The sequence below is a fragment of the Papilio machaon genome, chromosome 8 (assembly GCF_912999745.1).
Source record: "Papilio machaon chromosome 8, ilPapMach1.1, whole genome shotgun sequence".
In the NCBI taxonomy this organism is placed as follows: Eukaryota; Metazoa; Arthropoda; class Insecta; order Lepidoptera; family Papilionidae; genus Papilio; species Papilio machaon.
Window position 1 is genome coordinate 3,582,697 of NC_059993.1, and position 19,668 is coordinate 3,602,364.

The 19,668-nt window shown below is 37.5% G+C and overlaps 1 protein-coding gene across 3 annotated transcripts in view; it reads left to right on the forward strand.

Moving 5' to 3' along the window:
* Window positions 1-19,668, forward strand: part of LOC106720727 — a 77,727-nt gene that overhangs the window by 48,540 nt on the left and 9,519 nt on the right. For 2 of the 3 annotated variants that reach the window (XM_014515474.2, XM_014515475.2), the window contains exons 4-32: window positions 4,841-4,922; window positions 5,049-5,362; window positions 5,519-6,640; window positions 6,728-6,907; window positions 7,000-7,182; window positions 7,276-7,560; window positions 7,651-7,928; window positions 8,059-8,489; window positions 8,566-8,882; window positions 8,967-9,148; window positions 9,218-10,103; window positions 10,192-10,685; window positions 10,773-10,986; window positions 11,065-11,535; window positions 11,609-12,450; window positions 12,656-13,539; window positions 13,626-14,005; window positions 14,108-14,273; window positions 14,361-14,612; window positions 14,695-15,236; window positions 15,490-15,702; window positions 15,790-15,945; window positions 16,095-16,236; window positions 16,766-16,837; window positions 17,121-17,311; window positions 17,649-17,822; window positions 18,062-18,238; window positions 18,532-18,693; window positions 19,364-19,488. In XM_014515474.2, coding sequence (XP_014370960.2) covers window positions 4,841-4,922; window positions 5,049-5,362; window positions 5,519-6,640; window positions 6,728-6,907; window positions 7,000-7,182; window positions 7,276-7,560; window positions 7,651-7,928; window positions 8,059-8,489; window positions 8,566-8,882; window positions 8,967-9,148; window positions 9,218-10,103; window positions 10,192-10,685; window positions 10,773-10,986; window positions 11,065-11,535; window positions 11,609-12,450; window positions 12,656-13,539; window positions 13,626-14,005; window positions 14,108-14,273; window positions 14,361-14,612; window positions 14,695-15,236; window positions 15,490-15,702; window positions 15,790-15,945; window positions 16,095-16,236; window positions 16,766-16,837; window positions 17,121-17,311; window positions 17,649-17,822; window positions 18,062-18,238; window positions 18,532-18,693; window positions 19,364-19,488 — 9,917 coding nt within the window. The remainder of the gene's footprint in view (window positions 1-4,840; window positions 4,923-5,048; window positions 5,363-5,518; window positions 6,641-6,727; window positions 6,908-6,999; window positions 7,183-7,275; window positions 7,561-7,650; window positions 7,929-8,058; window positions 8,490-8,565; window positions 8,883-8,966; window positions 9,149-9,217; window positions 10,104-10,191; window positions 10,686-10,772; window positions 10,987-11,064; window positions 11,536-11,608; window positions 12,451-12,655; window positions 13,540-13,625; window positions 14,006-14,107; window positions 14,274-14,360; window positions 14,613-14,694; window positions 15,237-15,489; window positions 15,703-15,789; window positions 15,946-16,094; window positions 16,237-16,765; window positions 16,838-17,120; window positions 17,312-17,648; window positions 17,823-18,061; window positions 18,239-18,531; window positions 18,694-19,363; window positions 19,489-19,668) is intronic. The other variant, XM_014515476.2, reaches the window with a different exon arrangement.

A 19,668-nucleotide genomic window follows, 5' to 3' on the forward strand; every position in this document is an offset into this window, starting at 1 on the left:
TGGTCCCCTAACACTTCTGGTTAGCAAAATAACACATATCATTGATATGCAGTCGATACTCTTCGGTAAATCTTTACGTGACTTCTTGCTGATTGCAATTCGCACGACCAATAATACTGGGAAATGTTCTTGTTACCGATTTCTCATTGTTCCTCAAGTTATAAAAAACAATGTCGCTAACTTCCGCACCATTCATTATTTATTGTTATTTTTAATCTCATAATAATTTATCCGAATTCAAAACACTGGTGATGCAAAACAAAGTGATATATTTATTCATGTGCCGAGCTATCAAAGTATGGAGTACCTTCTACATTTGGTAAAGTATAGAGTACGTTAAGAAAGAATAGTGTAGGAAATGTAATTTAAAAGATACGTTTTCATTAAAAAAAATGTAGGTTCAAACTAAAATATTTCCGTTCACAATAATACTTATGATACTAAATTATTACATCAATTAATATTGTTATTTTTGGACCTGACCTAACAAGCTTGTATATTATAGTCTAGTGAACGCGTAAATATCGGAAAATGAAACTATACGTAATACAGCTTGTAGTAATGAGAGTCACATTAATGTCATTCTCCAGCCAAGCGAATAAAGCGTACTAACTCTGTAACGACATATATGCACATACTGATGTTACATTATCCAAGATATACGGATACTTCGTGCTTTATACGAAATTCCATTTCATTTTGTCTAAAGAATTAGTTAACCGTTTATTTTCATTGCTAAAATATCAAAATAACTAGGCTACATTACCAATAATACTTTGTTTCAAAATCTTTTATAACAAAATCTTAATCTTACTATTTTTAAAGTACGTATTATAGATTTAATCACTGGCCTTCTCTTCTACTTACATCTGCAAATAATCCCGTACTGTTACTAAACATTTGAAGAACTTCTTTTTATATTTGATCAAAGCGTAAGTGATAGGTATATCTGCAATGGACATAGCTATTGTACTATGTGGCGAGGAATGTCATCGCTTTCACCCGCCCAGCGAGTTATGAAGGCGCTAGATTCCAAGATAAATGCAACGCCCGTGCTCACACGCTTATTGGATTCTATTATTTGTCAGGACATAAAAGTGTCTAGAATGTTTTGTTATTTTTTAATAACACTGTTTTACTTTGCTATAAATATCACTTATTGCATATACCTGAAATAATAAGCATAAAAATTAATTAATTACTTAGTCAAAAATACGAATTTAACATTCAATCAAGTTTTTACTTAACAAGTTTAACGTTTAAACTAAAGTATCAATACAAATTAAATATTGACTTAGATGTCATAGAATTTAATTGTTATTAATTAGCTGAAAAATATTAATACTACCTACTTTAGAACACATGAGAGTTACTTATTGATCAAGACTAAGTTCAGCTTAACTTCAGTAGTTATTAGAATAATGCTTATAATAGTTGTAAAATATTTGCGAGTGTTATTGACTTATCGTAAATTTTCCCTTAGTTTGCTTGTTATCCAGCACAGGTTTAGCTACCGTTAGACCTCGGCCAAGTCTTTATCAATGCATTAACTCTATAGTTTACTGATATTCTAGATTAATATGTACCGCTACGTGATTGAGTATTACATTTATAAACAAACTTAGATACTTGACTAACCCTTGGTTTGTGAGACCAAAATATCTATTTTAAACTTATTTTCATCTTTTTTTTGTCAAAAAAAACGACAGGGAGGAAGATATGTTTTATACAGAGATTTTGGTCTTAGAAACCCCCGGTAAGTCGCGCCGGGGAACTATCAAACTTTTGTGTCACAACTTTATGACCATAATAATCAAATATGGACAAAAACGTCAAGGCCGCATACCGTCAAATGATTTATGGACAAATGTGTAAAAATTTTACTTTTTATTTTTTAGGTTTATATCAAACTAGCTTTTACCCGCGACTTCATCCACGCGGAATAAAAAAAATTTACACAAGATAAAAAAGTTCCTATGTCCGTCTCCTAGTTCTAAGCTACCTTCCCATCAATTTTCAGCTAAATCAGTTCGACCGATCTTGAGTTATAAATAGTGTAACTAACACGACTTTCTTATTCTTCTAGATTTAAAAGAACAATGAATTTAAAATAACTTATTATCAACATCTTATAACATCATAATTATTTTCTCATAAATTCCAAACCACTTTTCAATTGATAGTGCTGACAGATGTCGCGTAAAGTCCAATAACGCGTAAACTCTGTGCCGCGTGCAGCCGATGTCTTCTTTAATAGTTGTACAGTCAAAGAATTATATTCTCTTTCCACTTAATAATTTCACCGAAAAGGTAGGTAAACGTCTGCGACTGTACGTTAAAAATATACTGTTTGCAGAATTTACGTCAGCGTAAATGAGCAGCATTAGGCTTATTGTAAAGCACACATCTATTGTGAGATTCGGAGTGTCAGAAACTGGGTCAGTTGCTTCGTAAGGCGCAATTGACGCCTGTGGAGACAAGGTTAACAATGGCCTCAGAGATGTCCAATTACTGCCAGTATGAATGAATGATGTATGCAAGCTTACGGTAAATTTTGATTTCAAACTGTGTCACAATGTTTACTTGTATACAATAAACTAGTTCACGTTACTATTTAAGTTAGTTTGAATGAAATATGTACAAATAAAACAATATTATTACATCTAATGATAAAAATAACCATTATCATGGTTCTAATTAGTTTTTCTTGCAAAAAGCTCAGACAAAATTGACTAATTTACAAGACATAGGCTCTGTAGTAACATCTTTATGTTGTGAGACTTGTGTAACTTTCCCTTGAAATAATCTTTTACCTAGTAATAGATTTCTGTAGAATAGGTGTCATTAATTGTATTGCCAATCTAAACTAAGTCGTTTTTAATAAAGATAATTGATTATTTGATTTTTTTATGAAATGACAAGACAATCAGTTGTGTTAGAGCCGATTGAGCAGCGCATACACGCGCGCGGCCTTGAAGGCTGATTTGTAACGAGTGAAAGGCGAATACATACAATGGGAACGTGAATCAGCAATAGCTTTAATGACCCAAAACTAACCTTTCATATTATAATTTTGTATTCCACAATGATTATGTAGACTGATGCATTAATATATCTACATTTTATTTCAAATATGAACCGTACAATTACTACATTTTATTCTAAACTAGCTTTTTCCCGCGACTCCGTCCGCGCGGAATAAAAAAAAAAAAAAAGAAAACGGGGTAAAAATTATCCTATGTCCTATTCCTGGTTCTAAGCTACCTGCTCACCAATTTTCAGTCAAATCGATTCAGCCGTTCTTGAGTTATAAATGGTGTAACTAACACAACTTTCTTTTATATATATAGATATATATATATATATATATAGATATAGTATTGTAAATGTGATCGTAAAGTTACGTAAGTTAATTTAAGTTAACATGTTGTTTTAATGAACGATTTTTTATACATACTGGACTGAATTCTGTATCATTTACATACCACTTGAGCTTTTATTCCTTAATTCTATTTTCGATAGAAATACATTATAGCACTTAAGAAAAGACTCTTGCCTTTCAAACGGTATCTCGATTCAAAATCAAATTACGATAGACGTAGTTTCCCAGTTTGCGGGGACGTAACTTAATATCCGGCATATCCGCGTATCCAGCAAGGCCTGCATTCTAAGGGCACTCGGAACAATCGTTGCCAACAACGTCCCGTAACGCTTGATCGAAACTGACGCTCATAACATCGAGTATATAGAAGGTTATGAACCAGTCAGCCATGTCCACTATCACAGGAATCGATTGTTGACAGTAAATTTATTACATAACTGAGCAATAGACTATATTAAAATGAGATACAAGAGATTAACACTTGCAGTGTCTTCGAATCAACCAAAGAGTTCACATTCGAAAAATATGTTGATGATATTATTGTGTTACATTATTTTGAATGAACGTTCAATTGCTAGAAATTGTAACGTTTTCAAGGTCAAACAGCAAGCTTTTAGACCACATACTTATAAATGAAATAACATTCAATTTTCTTAAATATTTTCTCGTTTTCCAATGGCAAATAAGCAATGTTTGTTTAGTTGTTTTCGCGTTGGTAACATAAAAATAAGTGGGTCAAAACATTGCATCGTATTGCAGCGCGGTCCATTGAAGCGTGAATCCAGCGCGCTCTTCGCGATAAGTCGTCGAACTCACACGCTCCATTTAAAATATTTACTGTTTTTTTTTACATTATTGAGGACATAGTACAATAAAACTAATATAAACACTTTTACTGGTACCAAAAAAGTAAGACGTTGTTTTTAAACGTATTAGTGGCCGAATTCAATATAGTATCTCGATCCATTGTTTTAATCTAATTTGATCTAACCGATCTTAAGATCAATGCAGGCAAAGCGACCAAAAAGGATGGACCAAAGAGGATGATCGTATAATTTTTGTACATTTTCGATATATAGGATCGATAACAAAAATGGAATATTAATTTCAGCCGTGGACATATCAATGTTCTATTAAAAAACATTTATCTAACATTGATTTTCCCCATCTTTAAAAAGTCTTTTTGAATGGAGAAAAAGTCGATTTCCCTTGCCCTTTGTAGAAAGCGACATTCCTTCTGTTGACAGAAATCCATACAAAGCTAAACATTTGCGTACACAACGTACAATATCGCTTTCACTCGGAACTAGGTGCGTTCATTGAAATACATACATGCATAATTTGTGTACTGTCATTGACTTTTAAGATATTTAGTTGTACGCGAGTACATTAAATGACTAATAAAGCTATCAGTTTCACTTACCGGAATACGTAAGTAATTTTCTTTTTCTTTTCCAGGTTGGGATTTAAAAGGTTTACACTGTTACAAATTTTTTAACATCAGACATTCTTGGGAAAAAGCAGCAGAACTATGTCGAAGGTAATCAAATTTTAATTTATATATTAAGAACTGAGTTGTATCAATTTATATACACTTTGAGCTCTTTGCTATGGTAGGTAGCGTATTATTCTTCACAATGTATTTAAAATAATGATTTTATTTTAGGTACGGCAGCGAACTAATGGTTGTAGAAAGTTACACAGAAAATAACATGACCGCCAATATGGTGCCATCTAGTCCCAGTAATAATCATTATTGGCTCGGTCTAGCAACTGTTGACGATCTAAGGACCAATACATTAGAATCCGCGGCCGGAGGTTTGGTATCACAGTACGCTGGATACTGGGCGTTACGGCAACCCAACCCAAAGGATGGAGAATGTGTTGATGTTCATGTCACCTCAGATAAACAATCCTGGGAGCTGACGACTTGCGAAACCCTTCTTCCTTTCATGTGCAAGAGCGACGCTTGCCCTGCAGGTGATTTTTTAATAATCCTTGTCTACTCGTACTTACAGTTGAATACATTACAATCAAAACCAATTATGCCTTTTTCACGCAACCTATCCTTTGTTTAATTCGTTGGTCTTGCTCAAATTAGCATGCAAAAGTTATAAACACAGTCTTTTATTCTAGGAACCTTCCATTGTTCGAACGGAAGATGTATTAATTCGGCCTTTAGATGCGACAAACAAGACGATTGTGGCGATGCTTCCGACGAAATGGACTGTGCTTCCGAATGTCATTTTTACATGGCCAGCAGTGGAGATGTAGTGGAAAGTCCAAATTACCCACACAAATATCCTGCTTTCAGTGAATGTAAATGGACGCTCGAAGGGCCACAAGGTCAAAATATTGTATTACAGTTCCAAGATTTTGAAACTGAAAAGTCTTTTGATACTGTTCAAATATTAGTGGGCGGCAGAACAGAAGACAAGTCTGTCAATTTGGCCACGCTATCAGGGAAACAGGATCTCTCTAGCAAACTTTATGTATCCGCTTCCAATTTCATGATAATTAAATTTAGCACCGATGGCTCCGTAGAAAAGAAAGGATTCCGTGCTTCTTGGAAAACGGAATCATCTAACTGCGGTGGTGTTCTCAGAGCTACGCCTCAAGGTCAGGTTTTGACTTCTCCTGGATATCCAAACGTTTACCCTGGTGGTTTAGAATGTGTTTATATAATTGAAGCCCAACCAGGTAGAATTGTGTCACTAGAAGTTGAAGATTTAGAATTAGAAATGAATAGAGATTATATAGTTATCAAGGATGGAAACACCCCTTCAAGTCCAGTTCTCGCAAGATTAACTGGACCAGGAGCAGATAATCAAAAAGTAGTAATATCAACAACAAATCATTTGTATATGTACTTCAGAACAAGTCTAGGCGACTCTAAGAAAGGATTTAATATGAGATATTCTCAAGGCTGTAGAGCAACAATAATTGCGTCAAATGGAACATTTACTTCCCCAGCTTTCGGTCTTAGTAACTATCCTAATAACCAAGAATGTTTATACAGAATAAAAAATCCTAATGGAGGTCCTCTGTCGCTCAAATTTGATGAATTTAATATTCATCCATCTGACGTTGTTCAAGTTTTCGATGGTGCGAGTACAAATGGACTGAGATTGCATTCTGAAAACGGATTTACCGTCAAACCAAGAATTACTCTAACAGCTTCCAGCGGCGAAATGCTCATTAGATTCGTATCTGATGCTTTACACAACGGATATGGTTGGAAAGCTATATTCTCTGCAGGTAATTTTTTGTTAACATTTACGTTCTATTATGGCTATCAAAATGAATGTAAAATAATAAATAATACGTTAAATTATATATTTTTAGATTGTCCCCCACTGAAATCGGGAATAGGCGCTTTGGCATCGAATAGAGATACTGCATTCGGTACAACTGTAACTTTTTCATGCCCAATCGGTCAAGAATTTGCCACAGGGAAATCTAGAATTGTTACTCAGTGCCAAGATGGTGGAAATTGGTCAACTACGTATATCCCTAGCTGTCAAGGTAATTAATACATTCAATAAAAATAAGAAACAGCTTATGTATATTTTAATAAGGTTACGAATAATGTCATGTGTTTATTTGTGAATTTGCAGAAGTTTATTGTGGCCCAGTTCCCCAAATTGACAACGGATTTTCCATCGGGTCAACAAACGTTACGTACAGAGGTATAGCCACGTACCAATGTTACGCTGGATTTGCATTTCCAACTGGGCAACCTATTGAGAGAATATCATGCTTATCTGATGGGCGATGGGAACGAACCCCAACTTGTCTTGGTAAGAATGAAATATATCATGAATAATTGAATAATAACGTTTATTCCAATAACATTACTTTAATTCATTCATTACTTATAATTTTCTTTATAGCCTCGCAATGTGTAGCACTTCCTGATGTGTCGCATGCCAACGTAACTATATTGAACGGCGGTGGACGTAGTTACGGTACTATTGTACGGTACGAGTGTGAGCCGGGATACGTTCGCACTGGACAGCCGGTCTTACTTTGTATGAGTAATGGAACTTGGTCGGGTGATGTGCCAACTTGCTCTAAAGTCTTATGTCCTAAGTTCCCAGAAATTAAAAATGGATTTATTGTTGATCAAAGTCGAGTCTACATGTTTGGCGATGAAGCAAGAGTACAATGCTTTAAAGGTAAAAGAAAACTTAAAAAATTAAATTTGTTTTCATTTTTAGTTTAAATTTAACTATTAACATTTAATAATACAAAACTTATATTTGTAGGTTATAAGCTAAACGGTCCCAGCGTACTTAAATGCGGTGCAAACCAAGAGTTTGACCCTCCACCGACTTGTGAAGATATAAATGAGTGCATAAGTAGCCAATGTAACTTGGCAACTACGGACTGTAAGAACACTCAAGGAGGATTTTACTGTCCCTGTAAACCAGGTTTTGCACCAGTATTAGAATGTAGACCTGTGGGTGATCTTGGTTTGATAAATGGTGCTATTCCCGATGAATCAATTACTACTTCAGCACCTGAAGCCGGATATTACAAAGGAGTAAGTATATCTACAATGGAATACGGGATGTAATCCTAAAAGCTTTTAAGATGCTACTTGCTTGTCTTGTTGCTAGACTACAAAATAAATCGTAAAAACATTTTTATTAATTTTTAACGCCTAATTTCAGATGGTTCGGTTAAACAACGGCGGTGGTTGGTGTGGCAACAATTTGGAAGCTGGAGCAAACTGGATTCTTATTGACCTAAAAGCACCAACTGTCATCAGAGGTTTTAGAACTATGAGTGTTATGAGAGCTGATGGCAATATTGCATTCACTTCCGCAATAAGAATTCAGTACACAAACGACTTAACCGATGTCTTCAAAGATTACACAAATCCTGATGGAACAGCTGTCGAATTTCGTATTTTGGAACCCACTCTATCCGTTCTGAATTTACCTATGCCTATTGAAGCTCAATACATTAAATTTAAAATTCAAGATTACGTCGGGGCCCCTTGCTTAAAATTAGAGGTCATGGGATGTGCAAGATTAGATTGTGCTGATATTAACGAATGTAATGAAAATAATGGTGGATGCGATCAGAAATGTATTAATACGTAAGTATTTGATGTGAAACAATAGATTTCAAATTAACAAATACACTTTATTAATTTTTCAACTTTCTTTTTATAGCCCGGGTAATTTCTCATGCGCTTGCAATATTGGATACGAACTATATACATCAAACGGAACTGCTGGATTTAAAATTGAGCTATCTGAAACTGGTGAAAGAGACGGTGATACATATCAAAGAAACAAATCATGTGTGCCAGTTATGTGCCCATCACTTACGTCTCCAGAAAATGGTAAACTGTTATCAACAAAGTCTGCTTTCCATTTCGGTGACATTGTCCAATTCCAGTGTGATTTTGGATACGTTATGTCTGGTTTCTCGTCCCTACTTTGTACATCTAGTGGGACATGGAACGGAACAGCTCCGGAATGTCAATGTAAGTTTTTCTTCAATTGATTTGTAGTAAGCACGTGAATGCATTACATAACTTCTGAAAATAATTGCTAAAATTCCTTTGCAGATGCACGGTGCGTTACTTTATCAGACGACAAAAACGATGGATTACAAGTAATAAGGGACGACCCTGAAAGCGTACTTGTACCGTACAGGGACAATGTTACAATAACTTGTACGTCACCGGGTAGACACCTTAGGAATACTGTTACATCCTCTTTCAGACAGTGCGTTTATGATCCCAAACCGGTAAATATTAATTTCAAACAATCTTTCACACTTTTTCTTTTCAGATTAATTTAATGCATTTCTTTTTAGGGTCTTCCTGATTATTGGTTATCTGGAGCACAGCCTCAATGTCCACGAAAAGATTGCGGTGTTCCAATGCCTACACCGGGTGCTGAATATGGTCAATATTTAGATACAAGATATCAAAGTTCCTTCTTCTTTGGTTGTCAAAATACCTTCAAACTCGCTGGACAAACAAGCAAACACGATAATGTAGTGCGGTGTCAAGGAAATGGAATCTGGGACTTTGGTGATCTGAGGTGTGAGGGGCCTGTGTGCGATGACCCGGGAAGACCAGCAGATGGATACCAAATTTCAAGAAGCTATGAACAAGGGTCTGAGGTTCTTTTTGGTTGTTCAAGACCCGGATATATCTTAATTAACCCTAGACCCATTACCTGCATGCGTGAACCCGAATGTAAAGTCATCAAACCTCTAGGCCTAGCTTCAGGAAGGATTCCAGATTCAGCAATCAATGCTACTTCGGAAAGACCTAACTATGAAGCAAGAAATATAAGACTTAACTCTGTTACTGGCTGGTGTGGAAAACAAGAAGCATTTACATACGTCAGTGTTGATCTAGGCAAAGTTTATCGAGTAAAAGCAATTTTAGTAAAAGGAGTCGTTACTTCAGATATTGTAGGCCGGCCAACTGAAATAAGATTTTTCTATAAACAAGCAGAAAATGATAACTATGTCGTTTATTTCCCCAACTTCAATTTGACCATGAGAGACCCCGGAAACTACGGAGAATTAGCGATGATAACTCTTCCAAAATATGTACAAGCCAGATTTGTTATTTTGGGTATTGTCAGTTTTATGGACAATGCTTGTCTTAAATTTGAGCTTATGGGCTGCGACGAACCCGCTGTTGAACCTTTACTTGGTTATGATTACGGATATTCCCCTTGTGTTGGTGAGTTTTATTTTAATTTTATTCGTACTCGAATTATTTAAAATTTAACAATGTTCGATGTAATAACGTGTCATATTTTATTTTTCAGATAACGAGCCACCTGTATTCCAAAATTGCCCACAACAACCAATCGTCGTTCAAACGGATGTAAATGGAGGCCTTTTGCCTGTTAACTTCACAGAACCTACTGCTCTTGATAATTCCGGTGCTATTGCACGTTTAGAAGTTACGCCTCAACATTTCAGAACCCCTATTCAAGTATTCCATAATATGGTTGTCAGATATGTTGCATTTGACTTTGACGGAAATGTGGCGATATGCGAAGTAAATATCACAGTCCCCGACTACACACCACCGAAGTTAAGCTGTCCACAAAGTTACGTTATAGAATTAGTCGACAAACAAGACAGTTACGCCGTTAACTTTAATGAAACAAGGAGGAGAATTAATGCTACCGATGCATCCGGGGAAGTATTCCTGACATTCATTCCGGACCGAGCTGTGATACCTATTCGAGGTTATGAAAATGTTACAGTTGTTGCTTCGGATAAATACGGAAACAAAGCTCAGTGTCACTTCCAGGTAATTAGATGTTCTAAAAATATAAACCTAGCATCGCGCTATGTTTTTTTTTTGTCAATTAAATTGTGGTTAAAATAATATTTTCAGGTTTCTGTGCAAGCAACACCTTGCGTAGACTGGGAACTGATGCCACCAGCTCACGGCGCACTTAACTGCTTACCTGGAGATAGGGGAATTCAATGCATTGCTACTTGTAAACCTGGATTCCGCTTCACAGACGGAGAACCAGTAAAAACGTTCATTTGTGAAACAAAACGTCAATGGACTCCAACTGCTGTCGTACCCGACTGCGTTTCTGAAAGTTTGTACCTATTCTATCTCTATAACATGTTATATATGTAGTTTTATGTTATTTTTATTATTTTATTTTTATTTTTAGATACTCAACAAGCTGCATACCATGTCGTTGCAAGTGTTCAATACCGTGCTCTTGGCGCAGTCTCAAATGCTTGCTTACCACAATATAAAGATTTACTTGCTCAATACGATAACATACTTAATGAAAGGCTATCACAACGTTGTTCAGCCGTCAATGTTAATATTAATGTGACATTTGTAAAAGCTATGCCCAGTCTTCTTGATGAAAATGTAGTGAAAATGGACTTCGTTTTGGCAATAATTCCCGCTATCAAACAAACGCAGTTATACGACCTTTGTGGTTCAACACTGAACCTCATATTTGATTTATCTGTGCCATACGCCAGTGCCCTTATTGAACCCGTGCTTAACGTTTCGTCTATTGGAAACCAATGTCCGCCTTTGAGAGCTATAAGGAGTTCTATTTCCCGTGGATTTACGTGTAGTGTTGGTGAAGTTCTAAATATGGACACAAACGACGTACCAAGATGCTGTAAGTTTTTTCAACATTAATCATTCTTCGTATTGCATAAACTGAAAAAAAATCTAATTAATATTTCTTTTAGTGCACTGTCCTGCGGGAACTTTTGCTGGGGAAAAACAAAAATCATGTACGATGTGCCCAAGAGGATTCTTCCAAAACCAAGCTAGACAAGGATCCTGTCTTAAATGCCCACAAGGCACATTTACTAAAGAAGAAGGCTCAAAAGATATTACTGACTGTGTACCGGTCTGTGGTTATGGAACATATTCACCAACGGGCTTAGTGCCTTGTTTAGAATGTCCCAGAAACAGCTATACCGGAGAGCCACCTGTGGGAGGATTTAGAGACTGTCAAGCCTGTCCAGCTAATACATACACATATCAGCCGGCTGCTTCTGGGAAAGAAAAATGTAGAGCAAAGTGCGCTCCTGGTACTTACTCTCCAACGGGTCTAGCACCATGTTCTCAATGCCCAAGGAATTTCTACCAAAACCTAATGGGCCAAACTTTATGTATGGAATGTCCAACTAATATGAAGACAGTAGGAACAGGTGCTTCCGGTTTAGAAGAATGTATTCCAGTGGAATGCTCAAACAGCGCTTGTCAACACGGTGGTCTTTGTGTGCCAAAAGGTCATGGTGTGCAATGTTACTGTCCAGCAGGATTCTCTGGACGCAGGTGTGAAATAGATATTGATGAGTGTGGAAGTCAGCCTTGTTATAACGGTGGTACTTGTATTGATCTTCCACAAGGATATCGCTGTTCTTGTCCTACGGGATACGGTGGAATAAATTGTCAGGAAGAAAAATCAGATTGTAGAAATGATACTTGTCCCGAAAGAGCTATGTGCAAAGATGAACCAGGATACAATAATTATACTTGCTTGTGTAGATCAGGCTATACAGGAATTGATTGCGATGTTACGGTACGTTTTTTTCGTTATAATATTAACTTAATCAATTGATGTTTCCATGATCAATTCTATAAATTAGTAAGCAACGAACTTTAATGCACGTAATGTGTATTTTTCTTCTCCGAAAGCATAAATAATACTTATCGTATTCCTCCGCAACTTATAATAGAATGTAATTTGCAACAATCTGTAGTACTTATAATTATGTATTTTTTAGATTGATCCATGTTCGGCTAACGGAAATCCCTGTACAAACGGTGCAACCTGCATTGCTCTTCAGCAAGGCCGATATAAGTGTGAATGTTTGCCCGGATGGGAAGGACAGCTTTGTGAAATAAACACTGACGATTGTATCGAGAAACCGTGTCTTCTTGGAGCCGCTTGTACAGATTTGGTTAATGACTTCAGCTGTACCTGTCCTCCCGGATTTACTGGAAAACGTTGCCACGAGAAAATAGACCTTTGTTCAAATGAACCATGCAAACACGGTATTTGTGTAGACAAACTTTTCGTCCACCAGTGTGTATGCGACCCTGGTTGGTCGGGACCTTCATGCGACATTAATATCAATGAATGTCTTATTTCATCTTGTGAAAATGGTGGTCGATGTGTGGATGGTATCGACGACTTTACGTGCATTTGCGAAGCTGGATTTACAGGTAAAAGATGTCAACACGCAATCGACGACTGTTCTTCTGAGCCATGTCAGAACGGAGCAACGTGCACCGACCAATTAGAAGGATTCACCTGCAAATGTCGACCAGGGTTCATTGGCCTACAATGTGAAACAGCAATAGACGAGTGTTTGACGGAGCCTTGTAATCCGATTGGAACTGAAAATTGTATTGATCTTGATAACAAATACAAGTGCATGTGTCGCGAAGGGTTCACGGGAGAAATGTGTGAAACAAATATTGACGACTGCGCGTCTGATCCTTGCTACAACGGAGGATCTTGTAAAGATGAAATCGGCGGTTACAAATGTGTCTGCCAACCGGGATGGACTGGCAAACGATGTGAACGTGACATTGGCAACTGTATGAATAGACCATGCCAAAATAATGCAGACTGTATTGACCTGTTCCAAGACTACTTCTGCGTGTAAGTGTTTGAATATTAAAAAAGGGATTGCTTAAAAAACTACATTATGTTTCTGCGTTTCTAAAAAAATAGTTTGTTTGTTTCAGATGTCCAAGTGGTACAGATGGAAAACAGTGTGAAACTGCACCTGAACGTTGTATTGGGGATCCATGCATGCACGGAGGAAAATGTCAAGACTTCGGATCTGGGCTCAATTGCACGTGTTCCCAAGACTACACTGGCATTGGTTGCCAATATGAGTTCGATGCTTGCGAAGCTGGCTTATGTCAAAATGGAGCAACGTGCATCGACGAAGGCGATGGATACAGTTGCCTATGCACTCCAGGTTTTAAGGGAAAGAACTGCGACGAAGATATCATGGATTGCAAAGAAAATTCCTGTCCGCCGTCAGCTACATGCATAGACTTGCCTGGTCGATTCTATTGCCAATGTCCATTCAACCTTACCGGGGACGACTGTAGAAAGAGTAATTAATAAATTGTTTTTTGTTATTTTCAAGAAAATTCATTTTTTTCTCATCAAAACAAAGGTAGATTGACCAATCCTTACACACTTTACTTTTTTACAGCTATTAGCGTGGATTACGATCTATACTTCAGTGATCCAGTTCGCTCAAGCGCAGCACAAGTTGTACCGTTTGATACTGGGGCAGCAGACAGCCTTACAATAGCAATGTGGGTTCAATATACCCAACAAGATGAAGGTGGCATCTTCTTCACTGCTTATGGTGTTAGGTTTGTTATTATAAATGTATATGTATCTCTAGATTGTAAATTATATCATTAATTGTGAGCATTTTTTGACATATTTATAATTTACAGCAATTCCCACATAGCATTAAACAGAAGAACTATAATACAAGCACACTCCAATGGGGTCCAAGTTTCACTGTTCCCTGAACTACAGGATGTATATTTAAGTTTTGGAGAGTATGCAACGGTCAACGACGGTCAATGGCATCACGTAGCATTGGTTTGGGACGGTAGCAACGGAGGTGAACTGACTCTAATAACTGAAGGTCTAATAGCAAGCAAACTTGAAGGCTATGGCAGCGGAAGGACGCTACCTCAATAGTAAGAACATAAAATAATGTTGTAATTTTAAAAAAACTTATTTACTTGGCTAAATACTTAAATGTACCTTTCTTACTTTTAGTGTATGGGTGACACTCGGTAAACCACAATCGGATAATCCTAAGGTGTACACTGAAGCTGGTTTCCAAGGTCACTTGACGAAAGTACAAATATGGAATCGTGCTTTGGATGTTACTAATGAAATTCAAAAACAAGTTCGGGACTGTAGAACTGAACCCGTCCTGTATAGCGGCTTAGTTTTAACATGGGCAGGCTACGAGGATATCGTCGGAGGAGTTGAAAGACTTGTGCCATCGCATTGCGGCCAAAGAGTGTGTCCGAACGGATACACTGGTTCCAAATGTCAACAGTTACAAGTGGACAAAGAGCCACCTAGAGTAGATCGCTGCCCAGGAGATTTGTGGGTAATTGCCAAAAACGGTTCTGCTGTTGTAAATTGGGATGCCCCGGTATTTAGCGACAATATTGGTGTGACTAGAGTCGTCGAAAAGTCTGGACATAAGCCTGGCGAGAATTTGGTTTGGGGAGCATATGATATCGCCTACATTGCATATGATGCCGCGGGTAACGCTGCTACTTGTAAATTCAAGGTTACCGTTTTGTGTAAGTCATCAAAAAATTAATTATCTTATATATATATAAAAGAAAGTCGTGTTAGTTACACTATTTATAACTCAAGAACGGCTGAATCGATTTGACTGAAAATTGGTGGGCAGGTAGCTTAGAACCAGGAAACGGACATAGGATAATTTTTACCCCGTTTTCTATTTTTTATTCCGCGCGGACGGAGTCGCGGGTAAAAGCTAGTTTAAAATATAAAACAGAGGGCAATGTATTTATTTGAGTCTATTTACAGCTGAATTCTGTCCTCCACTGGCGGATCCACTGGGTGGTTATCAATCGTGCCGTGACTGGGGCGCGGGAGGTCAGTTCAAGGTGTGCGAGATCGCGTGTCGTGACGGCCTCAGATTTTCGCAACCGGTCCCACCATTCTATACGTGCGGAGCTGAAGGATTCTGGCGTCCAACTGACAACCCTAGCCTTGGACTTATTTATCCTGCTTGTTCACGTGAGTCAAGGACATAAATTAATCTAATTTTCTGGTCTTGTTTGTATATTCGGTTATGTGTACTTACTTTTTACGCAATTTCAATAGCGGCTTCCCCGGCTCAGAGAGTATTCAAGATATCCATGTTGTTCCCGAGCTCCGTGTTGTGTAATGACGCCGGTCAGGCCGTGCTACGACAGAAGGTCCGCAGTGCTATCAATCAACTAAACAGAGATTGGAACTTCTGCTCCTATGCTATTGATGGTAAATTCCTTATTTTTTGCCTTTTATAATATTGGCGTACCTTAATCAAGTAAGATTTCACGTTGAGATGAAGTTGGTACATTTTTTTGGATTTAACCAGTAGGCGACTGATGATGAATCTTAATACTAGTAATATTCATATGTCATAGGTACACGGGAATGCAAAGAGCTGGACATTAACGTCAAATGCGATCACAGAGCTAATGTCCGTCAGACACGGCAAGTTAATTCTCAACCAACAATCAAATCAGAAGACACATACGTCCTCGATGCTATTATACCCGTTGACGAGTAAGTAAAAATATACAATTTCACATTTTTCCCGTATTTTTAATAGAAAGAACAGAAATTCCGATTTATTGGTTAAATTTGGAAGGTGTTGGAGTAGCACCACTCGTAGCACTATTTCTCTCGTTAGAAGCGAAGATTTAAATCGTTAGTTAAGTTTAACTACTAATAAAATTTACAAATATTTTCTTTCATTGATTTATTATGTAAGGAGAATAAAAAGTCAAGTTTATCAGACCAGAATATTATTGTTAATTGTTGCAAGTATATAATACTTGATATTTATAAATACTTTTAAAAGTAATTTCTGCTGCCGCAGAAAAGGCATACAAAATACTTCATATTAAATATTAACGATTTGAATCTTACTTTTCAATTGGCAATTTTAGCTCACTTTGAAGCATGTTGGTAATTCAACACAAAAGCACAAATAACCAGAAATTTCCAAACTAAAATGATCACTTCTCAATTTGAACATTTAAAAGTAAAGCATGTATTGTATCACATTTGCATGTAATTTGTCTGGCACTAGGGCACGAAGCAGTAGAGAAGGTCGACAAGCCGGCGACACCTACAATATAGAAGTATCTTTCCCGGCTATCAAGTGAGTACTCCACTTTAGAATTACTTCAGTCGTATATAGGACACTATATCACTTATATGTAGCTGTATATTATATAAATAGGTTACCTTGAAACAATTGCTTCTCTTCAACTAAATTATGACGGAATAAGGTATTTACACTTAAACCCCTTATTTCAATATAAGTCTTAATTTTTTCCACAATAAAATCAGTATTTTAATTATCTGAAAGCTTATTAGTGCATTAAGTAAGAAAAAAAAAATAGTAATATAATAAAGAATGTTAATGTAATTTATAATTGCAGCGACCCGGTTATCCACGGTGGTACCAACGAACGTTCGACCGTACAACGACTACTCGAAAAATTAATCTTAGAAGACGAACAGTTCGACGTGCGTAACATTCTGCCCAACACAGTGCCCGACCCGGCGAGCCTGCAACTTGTTTCCGACTATGCATGTCCGATGGGTCAGGTCGTAATGGCCCCCGATTGTGGTGAGCCATTCATTAAACATCTATAAAATAGCAGCAATTTACAGCCGTTTAAGTGATCACTACTGGCAATATGCCAACAAAACATACGACTTTTGCGTGCCAAACCGTAAATTACAATGCCAAAAATGAAAGCTCGAATAACTCTTGGCACAGTCGGTCATATCATTGCTTGTTGCTTTAAGCTGTTGATAAACAGCCAATGTAAACTAACATCAAAATTGAAACTATCTGTATAAAAATTGATAGATTTAAGTCGAAAAAAATGCAAGTATAATACAAATCATAAGGTTTACAATTTTTCTAATAACTATGTTCAATTCGACGCATGTTTTTACAGTGTCATGCGCGGTGGGTACTTACCTGGACTCAGCGAGTGACTCGTGCCAGCCGTGTCCCGCAGGCAGCTACCAGTCGGAAGCGGGACAGCTGCAGTGCACGCCATGTCCCGCCATCGCAGGACAGCCCGGCGTCACGCAGGCCACCGGCGCCAGGAGCGCTGGCGACTGTAAAGGTATATAATAATTCGATCGATCAAGTCGAATAATTGCCAGCTGGTCAAGTAATGACATGCCATGATATTACAACACGAGTTGGAATTAAATACAAATCCAATACGAAATACCAACAATGCAACAATGTACATCTGCATTAACTATTTAAGCCCAATACCCATATTCATGCAACAAATCACCAGAGACCTTGTTATAAGATCACGGAATACAAGAAATTATTGTAATTTTCGTATTGCAGAAAGATGTGCAGCGGGTAAATATTACGACGCGGAAGCGGATCTCTGCCGGCCCTGCGGTCATGGATCGTATCAGCCGAGAGAGGGTGCTTTCTCATGCATCCCGTGCGCTAGAGGACAGACTACGCGCGCTACTGAAGCCGTCTCTGCGGCCGAATGCAGAGATGATTGTCCACCAGGTATAGAAATTTGCCTTTTTTAATTACAAATGTTACGATAACCTAGTTAAAACAGAAGCATACCTAAACCCTAAGCTAAAAAGGTTAAACAGTAATCTCCAAAGGGGTTCAGATGCACACTATATCCAATGGTGAGAAATTAAGTTGAGGGTAACAGATATCGGTAAAATTTTAAATGCAGCCTAAGAGAAAAATTTTTTAGGAAGTCTGATTTAAAAAAAAACAAATAAAACTTTAGGAAACATTAATAGAATTTATATGAATAATACAAAATATTAATGTAACTTTACCAGGAGAGCAGCTAGGCGGCGATGGTGGGTGCGAGCCGTGTCCGGCGGGTACGTGGCGGGGCGCTGGCACAGGAGCGGCTTGCGCGCCTTGCCCCCCCGGCACCACCACCCCGCAGACCGGCGCCTCGTCGCCTGATCAGTGCTCCCTGCCTGTCTGCAAGCCTGGTAATTATTTTACTTGCCTTTCCTTTTCAAACTTTGCAAATTGTATAAAGGCATGTTGTTAAGCTTTTAATCTTAGAATCTGGAAAAAATGCAGTAGAAATATTATTTAACAGACCTTTCCAAACGTATACTTCTTTTAAAACACAATTATAAGAAAACTAGCTGTCGCTCGCGACACTGTCCGCGCGCAGTTAAAAAATGGAGGGGGGGGGGGTTATGAAAAATAGATGTTGGCCGATTCTCAGACCTACTGAATATGCTCACAAAATTTCATGAGAATCGGTCAAGCCGTTTCGGAGGAGTATGGCAACGAAAACTGTGACACGAGAATTTTATATATTAGATATATACTTTTAAAAATATTTCGTTTGTACTGACATTTCGCAAATCAAGTCAAGCGTGATTCTCATTTACCACTCCGTTTTCAAAGAGTAACAGTTGTCATTTATCATAGACTATAAACTACCTCAAGAAAAAAGAAGAAATTAGCCAGCTATTGTGTTGCTATTGCTACTGCTGATATTGAAGTTTATATCATTGTTACCGCAGGTTTCCACTGCCTCACTGAAAAAACTGAGTTAACATAATGTTTTTGTATGGATGTTTCAGCTGTAGAACGTCACGATCAGATAAATAAAAACTATAATAAAAATTAACATTTAAATTCCAGGTCTATACCTCAACGTAACACTGAACACGTGTATACAATGCAAGAAGGGAACGTATCAGTCGGAAGCCCAGCAAACTCTGTGCATACCCTGTCCTATCAACACCAGCACTAGAGGACCTGGCGCGGTATGTATATTATGATATTGATATTAAATTTTATAAACCATTAACAAATCAATAACGTCTCCTACGACGATATAGAAACAATTTTATTGCAAAAAATGATCCCAACTGCGGTTACTTGGTATGTAACGCGGTAACGTGTCCACAATGAGGTTTTATTATTGTTTTTTTTTTTAATAATAA